This window comes from Primulina tabacum, chromosome 11 (assembly GCF_025594145.1).
Source record: "Primulina tabacum isolate GXHZ01 chromosome 11, ASM2559414v2, whole genome shotgun sequence".
In the NCBI taxonomy this organism is placed as follows: Eukaryota; Viridiplantae; Streptophyta; class Magnoliopsida; order Lamiales; family Gesneriaceae; genus Primulina; species Primulina tabacum.
In genome coordinates, this window is record NC_134560.1 from 8,485,236 (window position 1) to 8,494,490 (window position 9,255).

Here is a 9,255-nt window from a genome sequence, read left to right on the forward strand (position 1 = left end):
CAGGGGTAAGATCCCTGTCAGTTCCTGCTGGGACTAGGCAAAAGCATGCATATTAGTTTTTAAAAAATTAATTAAACTAACCCGGGTGGATGCACTGAGGTCCCGAGCCACCCGGATTTGCTGGCCTGGTCCGACTTCTACAACCTCCTGCTCTTCCTCAGCCACAAAATGTACCTCCCCCTTCTCCATTACTCCTCCTCCTACTTCATCAACCCTTGCTTTCTTTCCCTCCCTTCGGGCTTTACTTTGATCAGCCCGGACTGCTTCCACGTAGCATTTCCTCGAAGAAGGCTAATCTCTCCGGACTTCTCCTACCCAGGCTCCCATAGGAAACTTGATCTTTGGTGGTAGGTAGATGCCACGGCCTTCAGCTCGTTCATAGCCGGCCTCCCCAGAATGATGTTATATGATGATGGGGAGTCCACCACAGTGAAAGAGGTCATCACTGTTTTTTTAAGATCTTGGGAGCCCAAAGTAAGTGGCAAGACAATCTCCCTTTCCGGATAAACCACATGACCAGCAAAGCCAAATAGTGCAGTTTCCACAGTTTCCAAATGATAACTCTGCAAGTCCATCTGTACGAGGGCTTCTTTAAATATTACATTCACAGAACTGCTCGAGTCAATAAAGACCCTCATGACATCATAGTTGGCCACCCGGGCTTGGATGACTAGGGCATCATTATGGGGCAGATTTACTCCCTTCAAATCCTCCGGGTCAAAACTGATTACCGCCTCATTCCTTCTCATCCCCTCTACTTCCATGCAATCCTTCCTACTCCTGGATTTCCTTGCCCGGTTAGAGTCACCACCAGTGGATCCTCCAGAAATCATTTTGATTACCCCCATAGCCGGGGGTGAATTCTTCTTTCTCTCGGGCTCGGTCTCACTCCTTCTCCCAGGCTCAATCCTTGGATTACTCCTCAAACCTCCTCCCCTAGATCTGGATTTTGGCTGCCGAGATGTCCAAGGTGGTATTCTCGGCTTCTTGTTGATTTGATTATGTCCCTGATAGGATGTTTGGACATAATTTCTTTTCAAGGTCATGCAATCCTCGGTGTTATGATAACACACTTTGTGAAGGGTGCAATATCCTTTTTCCTCTGGCCGGGGAAGTTGATGATCCGGGGCCAAATCTCTGCTACACTCCTGTACTTCTCTCTCCCGTGTAATCTTTAAGGGCACATGATGAGAAAAATGTCCCGGATTACCTCTCTTCAGCCCCTTCTCCTCGGGTTTTACCACTCGGTCCCCCCTCTCCTTTCTCCTCGCCTCCCTCTTCTGCTTCTAGGCTTTCTCCATGTTTATATATTTTTCTGCATGGGATAATAAGTCCTCAAAGTCCCCGGGCACTTTCTTGGTCAACGATTTGAAAAATTCACCCTCCCTCAAACCTTGGGTAAAGGCAGTAGTTTTCGTCTCAGTAGCGCAGGTGGGGACATCCAAAGCCACTCTATTAAATCATCTGATGTAAGCCCTCAGACTCTACTCTGGGCTCTGTTTGACTTCAAAAAGACTAAAATCAGTCTTTTTGTACTTCTTACTGCTGCTGAAATGGTGTGTGTTGGAAACTAAATTTCAGTGATTTGAAAAACTAAGCTTCGAACCTATTGGAATAACTGATCAAAGTCATACGAGCTTAACTGACGAAGATTGCAAACTGATCAAGTGTACACAACTGAATGCGTACCAGCTAAAAATTATACACATCATCAGTTGAAGCAGAAATATAACTAACTGATCAGTTGGGAACTGATCAGTTGAAACAATCAGTTATAAGTTTTCCAGCAAAGTATATTTCAGCCAATCTCTCAGTTGTACACGTCATCAGTCAAGAACGACAACCGACAAATAGTACAAACAGACTGTAACTAGTAGTGGAACGCCGCAATTCAGAATGCAGTGTACGAATGTCAGAGAATAATGACGTGGCAATCAACGGATATATCGATTCAAACGTTATTTAATATTACCGTTGAGAGGGAAGCCTATAAATAGGTGAAGAGATCAGCTGAGAAAATAACATACGGACTACTACTCTATTCAAGCTTGCTGTTACTCTGCTAAAATCACAACTCGTATCAAAGCTCACTCTTATCAGATATATCAGTAGCAATCAAGGCTACCTTTACGAGCTTGCTAGCACCTTGAAATTGTTAGATTCATTCAGTTGTGTTGTATTCAGTCACGCGCTGTAAAATTTATTGTATACTAAGAGTTTCAGTTTTGGCAAGTTTTAAGTCCAAACTGAAGTGGGTCAGTACAAAGTTTGTATTCGATCAAAATCTTTTAGTGGAAATCCTATTTTCGTGATAGAAGAGGTGACGTAGGAGTTATTCCATTCTCCGAACATCCAGAAACAAATCGTGTGCATTTAATTTCAGTTACTATCAGTTATTCTATCTTTCAGTCAGTTTACTTCCGCAACTGTTTTTTAGTTAAACTGATTGTTATTGACCGACGAGATACCGAGGGTCAGTTTGTCACTAAACTGAACTCAATATTCGAAAAGAATACAAAATTTGATAGTGTTTATTCAACCTCCCCTTCTAAACACTTTCCACCCTCTAACCGATCCTTTCAAGTGGTATCAGAGCGGTTGTATCTTGTCTAAAGAATATCTCTACTCAAACTATTGATCATGTCTTCCTTCAACAAGATCCCAATGTTTTCCAGAGAGGACTTCGATGATTGGAAAATCAGAATGCAGGCTCACTTAGCTGCTCAAGACGATGATATGTGGTACGTCATCCCTGACGAACCAATGAAGATTCTGAAAGCAAACACAGCAGTTGCAATCACCGATGGGGCACCTCACAAAATTGAAAAGCCCATAGATGAGTGGACTGCTAAAGACAAAAGAAAAGCAAATCTGGACAATGTAGCAAAGGACATACTGTACAAAACGCTAGAGAAAGTAACGTTCAGTAAAATCAAAATGTGCAAGACAGCTAAAGAGATTTGGGAAAAGCTGATCCAGCTTTGTGAAGGAAATGAACAAATCAAGGTGAAAAAACTTTATGTTGCTGTTCAGAAGTTTGACAACATAAAGATGAGAGCTGGAGAATCGATGCATGAATATGATGAAAGAGTCAGCTGTATCATCAATGAACTCAATGCACTTGGAAAAGTGTATACCAACAAAGAAGTTGCTCTAAAAGTAATCAGAGGTCTTCCCAAGGAGTGGGACGTAAAGACCATGGCAATGAGAGAATCCAAGGATCTAAACAAGGTTGAGGTTCATGATCTATTTGCTTATCTGAAGGCCTATGAGTTTGAGCTGCAAACTCGTGAAGGAGAACCATCCACACCAGCAAGCAACTACTGCCTTAGCTGCTGTTAGAACAGAACCAACTAGTTCAGTCGAGAAGATTGCTGATCAACTAAGCAATGACGCTATGTCATTGTTCATTAAAAAATTTGGAAGATTTATGAGGAAAAACCAAGGGAACTTCCAGAATAATTATCAGAAAAACAATTCTAAAGAAGATTCAAATGCTTGCTACAACTGTGGCAAACCTGGTCACTTCATTGCTGACTGTACCAAACCCAAGAAGGACAGTCAAGGCTCAACTGAAAGAAAGAAGAAATCATATGAGCACAAGAGGAGACCCAGGGATGATAAGAAGTCCTTCAGGAAGAAGCATGAGGTACTCTTAGCTGAAGAGAGTAATCAAAATGGGCAGAAACTGACAGCGAAGAGTCAGAGCCAGAAACCTCATGCAGTTCCAGTGATGGTGAGGAGGAAGTGAAGTGTCTTATGGCTGGTGACACAGAAGTGTAGTCAAGCAGTCAACAGGTAATTTGACTTCTCCTCAACTGATTTCACTAGAGAAGAACTTATTTCAACTCTTCGTAACATGGTTAATGAGTATCAAAAGCTTGCCTTATCTTTTGAAAAGGACAAAGCAAAGCAAACTGATCCCATAGACAATAAAACTAAAACTAAGGAATCAGTTGATGAGTTGAGTCTGAAAAGGGAGATTGCTGAGCTTAATGCTGAAAGAAGCAGGAATCAATCAATGATTCAGAAGTTAATGCTTGAAAATTCAAAGCAAACTGAGCTTATTCAGGCTTGGAACAAATCATCTGCTGCATTAACTGATCTACAGAACTCTCAGAAATCAGTTACTGATAAAACTGGTTTAGGGTTCAATAACCAAGATGAAATGACTTCCAATGATACTCAACCAAAACTGAATATGGTCAAAGGGAAATACATTCACTTTGTCAAATCAGTTATGGTACAAGAACAACCTGAGCCAAGTAAACTGGTTGAACAGCCTACTGAAAGTACGAACAAGGCTAGAAGATATGGTATTGGTTATAGCCCAAAAGTTTTAACTGACTCACGCAGTCAGTCGTCAAAAAGATTCAGCTGGAATTATTCAAAAGGCTACTCCAATTACTATAACGACAAGCCAGTTCAGAAAAGATATCGGCTGAACAATCAGTTGAACAAAGCTAAATCACATGTTGTCTCATCTGCACACTACACACCTACCACACACAAATCGAGAAAGACCATCTGGAATACAGCAACTGGACAGTCAATTAGACTGATCCAAGTCTGGATTCCTAAAGGACTAATCAATGTAGGACCCAAATAACTAAGGGTACCAAAATTATATCTTGTGTGTGATTGCAGGTAACAGGTACAAGCAAGGAATCAATATGGTACTTGGATAGTGGATGCTCATGACACATGACAGGAGATGCAAACCTGTTATCTCAACTGATCAAGTACACTGGACCAAACATCAATTTCGGAGATGATTCCAAAGATAAAACTGTAGGTAAAGGTAAGCTTATCCATTGTAACTTTATCATTAATGATGTTTTATTAGTTGAGAATCTCAAGTATAATCTGATTAGCATTAGTCAGTTATGGGATAATGGATTCTCAGTTCAGTTTGTCAAACATTCGTGTTCAGTCAAAGACTCAACTGATGAGGTCATCCTAACTGGCAAACGGTGTTGAAACACTTACAAAGTCAGTTGGAATGATCAACCTTATGCACCAAGTATGTTTTATTGCTTCAAAATCTTCTAAAAACTGGTTGTGGCATAAGAGATTAAACCACCTGAACTTTAAATCCATTGCATATCTGAGTAATCACGATCTTGTCACTGGTTTGCCCAAAATGGACTTTACCAAAGATAAAATTTGTTCAGCATGTCAGTTTGGTAAACAAGTAAAATCTTCTTTTAAAAACAAGGGCAGTAAATCTTCTTCCCGTTGCTTAGAGCTGTTGCACATTGATCTATTTGGTCCAATACCAGTCATGAGCTTAGGGGGAATGAAATACACCTTGGTGGTTGTGGATGATTTTTCAATATTTACTTGGGTTATTTTTCTAAAATCCAAAGACCAAACTGCTGAACAACTGATCAAGCTTTTCAAAAGACTATTAAATGATAAATCAGTTAGAATTGATAGAATCAGATCCGATCGAGGAACTGAATTCATCAATCAAATTTTTTCAAATTTTTTAGAAAATGTTGGAATTAAGCATGAGCTCTCAGCAGCTAGAACTCCTCAGCAAAATGGTGTACCTGAAAGGAGAAATCGGACCCTCAAAAAAGCTGCTAGAACAATGCTTGCTGATTCTGGCATTTCTCTAAGGTTTTGGGCAGAGGCAGTAAACACTGCGTGTTATACTCAGAACTGATTAATGATTAATAAGAATCATTTGAAAACACCTTATGAGATCTGGCATGGACGAAAAAGTGTGATTTCCTACTTCAAAATATTCGGCTGCAGATGTTTTATTCTTGACAATGGCAAAAATCATTTAAAAGCCTTTGATGTTAAATCTGCAGAGGGAATATTTTCGGGATATTCATCAGTCAGTAAAGCATATAGAGTGTTTAACAAAAGCACACTAAATGTTGAAGAGTCCATACATATTGTTTTTGATGAAACTGTATTAACTAACAAGCCAACTGATCCAGTTGAGCTAGTGGATAGAATTACAGATATCAGTTTGGATGATGATCATGAAGAAGAAAATCACATCAATCGAAACATCCTTCAAACACCAGAACCTGAAATTGTGGATCAATCAGTTGAACATGAAGCTGTTCCTGATAATCAATTGGAAGAGCCTATTGAGAACATTCAATCACCAACTGATGCATCAACTGAAACTGAAGAAAACACCCAGTTACAAACTGAAGCAGTTGCTGACATGGATACAACAAATGCAGAATACAGATGGAAGAAATCACATCCTCCAGAATTGGTAATAGGTAACCCATCTGATCCGGTGAGAACTAGAAATCAAATGCTCAACTTATTTATTCATTCAGCTTTTGTATCACAATTGGAACCGAAGAAAACTGATGAAGCCCTTGCTGATCCAAACTGGACAAATGCTATGCAAGATGAGCTGAATCAGTTTACACATAACAATGTCTGGAACCTAGTTCCAAGACCAATTTCAAAAACTGTTATAGGTACAAAGTGGGTGTACATGAATAAACTGAACGAAGATGGTTCAGTTGTGCGCAACAAGGCAACATTGGTAGCACAATGATATAGGCAAGAAGAAGAAATTGACTACGATGAAACATATGCATCCAGTTGCAAGACTGGAAGCCATAAGAATATTCCTTGCCTATGCTTCATTCAAGGATTTCAAAGTCTACCAGATGGATGTAAAGAGTGCTTTCCTAAATGGCCAGTTGCAAGAAGGAAGTCTACCTTGAACAACCTCCAGGTTTTGTCAATCATCATTTTCCTGATCATGTCTACCATTTGAACAAAGCCTTATATGGTCTTAAACAAGCTCCAAGAGCTTGGTATGAAACTCTTTCAAAATTTCTAACTGATCACGATTTTTCTGTTGGATCAGTTGATAAGACATTGTTCAAATTCTCTAAGAATGATCATATTTTACTCGTTCAAATTTATGTTGATGACATTATATTTGGGTCAACTAACCCCAAATTATGCGAGAAGTTTGCTAAGTTGATGCAGGATAAATTTGAAATGAGCATGATGGGTGAACAGACATTTTTCCTTGGACTGCAAGTGAAGCAACTGGAGACAGGAACGTTCATCAGTCAAACTAAATACACAAATGAGTTGCTGAAGAAATTTGGCATGGAATCGTGTTCAGCTGCAAGTACTCCCATGAGATCATCAGTTAAACTAGACACTGATCAAGGGGGAATATCAGTCGAGGTGACACTTTATCGAGGTTTAATAGGTTCATTATTATACCTAACTGCTAGTTGCCCTGATATTGTATTTTCCTGTCTGTATGTGTGCCAGATTTCAAGCAAACCCTAAGCAATCACATTTTTCAGCTGCCAAACGTATTTTGAATTATTTGAAAGGCACTCAGAATGTTGGGTTATGGTATTCTAAAGACTCCTCTGTCCATCTAGTTGGCTATTCAGATGCATATTATGCAGGGTGTAAGCTTGATCGAAAAAGCACAAGTGGATCATATCAGTTTCTAGGAGATAGACTGATCTCTTGGTTCAACAAGAAGCAGACATCCTTTGCTACGTCCACAACTAAAGCAGAATATCTTGCTGCTGGAAGTTGTTGTGCTCAACTGCTCTGGATTCAGCAAAAACTGAGAGACTATGGAGTCATCGAAAAAGAATCGCCCATATTCTGTGATAACACAAGCACGATTTCTATCACCTACAATCCAGTTCTTCACTCCTGAACCAAGCACATTGATGTCAGGCATCACTTCATTAGAGATCATACCTTGAAGAAGGACATAAGACTGGAATATGTCTCAACCGAACAACAAGCAGCTGATATCCTTCACCAAACCGTTGCCTGAGACTAAGTTTTCTCACTTTCGCAATATACTTGGATTAATTGATTTATCATAATCAGTTTTATTGCTAATCTGTCAGTTGTCGATTAACTTGCGTTACATATCAGTTCGTTATATGTCATTTATTATGTTCAGTTTGTGTTTTACTAATCAACTGCTGAGATTAATCTTTGCGGGAAAATAGAAGACAAAGATAAACCAAAATAACATTTTATTTATTTGAAGAAATTGGTGCGAATTACATCGTACAACTCTTCCTGAACAAAAGACCTTCACTTGGTCATCCAGCGGTTTATATCACCGGTGGAAGTCTTAAGGAAGCTATCGGAGTCAACTATACGCTCAAGGATTCTTCTTTCCTTGTAGAGCATCAGCTGGTAGATATTATCACCTTCGAAGATCTCCACTGTACTAGCAACATGCAAACGTTCCCGATATTTCTCCAGCTGTGCCAACAGTCTGGGGGTGGTAGCCATCTCATTCTCCTAGAGAAACAGAAGCCCTTGCAACTCCTCCCAGAGGCGAAGGATTTTATGGAAGACTTCATCTTCCATCTCAGCTTTTCGCTTTTCCACAGCTGACTTCATGAAGTCTTCTGCCATATCTAGAGTTTTTGAACTACCTGCATCTGCCATTTTAGCTGCTGAATATTACTTGTTGATATGTTTGAGAATAACCGAGTCTCTTATTTATAGCCCAGGGTTAAAGAAGATGAAAGGACAACGTCATTACAGCAGACGATTAACCTTCTAAGCATAAGATTTTATTTAATTCGTTTTGCTTAAATTCCCTTAATCTTTATATGCATTTATTAAGGGGGTATATTTGTTTAAAAGGTTAACTGAGAAGATAGCAGTTAGTAAATCTTCAACTGAAAAGACACGGTTTTACAACTGATTGTTCAGCTGATTATTTCACTAATCTTCTCACATAAGTTAACACTTTAACCATTTTTATTCCATATTTAGTGACGTGACTGGTTAATCAAAGCATTAAATGCTATATCTCATCAAGTGACAGACTGTAACGTGGAACCTTTTAATCCATGTTTTTTCAACACACGTTTTTACCACACGTACACACGTCTTTTATTCAAATTTCCTGGACTAACACGTGTCCAATAATTTGAAGTCACGTACATAAGTATTTTGCCCGCTCCATTTCAGTTCTTCTTCCTTACGCTTACCTAAAATTTTCAGAGCACAAGCAAATTCAAGCTTTCTTTTTCGCAGGAAATCATTCACTTCAAATGGCCAATCAAATTCCCGCACACATGCTTAATGCTATGGCTATCAACTTTGGATCAGTTCTATCAGTTGGAGAAGCCGATGTCAAAAACGTATTTCTGAAGCTCGAATCAGTTGGGCTAATGGACATTTTTGGGACACTCTTCGCAGGAGATTTACCCAAAGGAACTTCTAGACTTCTACTCCAATGGAAAGATCAATTCT

At 39.4% G+C, this 9,255-nt stretch overlaps 1 protein-coding gene across 1 annotated transcript; it reads right to left on the reverse strand.

Annotated features, from left to right (window-relative positions):
• Positions 1 to 311: 311 nt before the first annotated feature.
• Positions 312 to 848, reverse strand: LOC142519604 (uncharacterized). The gene has a single exon (XM_075622644.1). It carries the CDS (start codon positions 846 to 848, stop codon positions 312 to 314), a length of 537 nt encoding a protein of 178 aa, XP_075478759.1.
• Between the last annotated feature and the right edge of the window lie 8,407 nt (positions 849 to 9,255).

Excerpts from the sequence above, each read along its gene's own strand:
- LOC142519604 (XM_075622644.1), bottom strand. The coding sequence starts at position 848 with ATGGGGGTAATCAAAATGATTTCTGGAGGATCCACTGGTGGTGACTCT.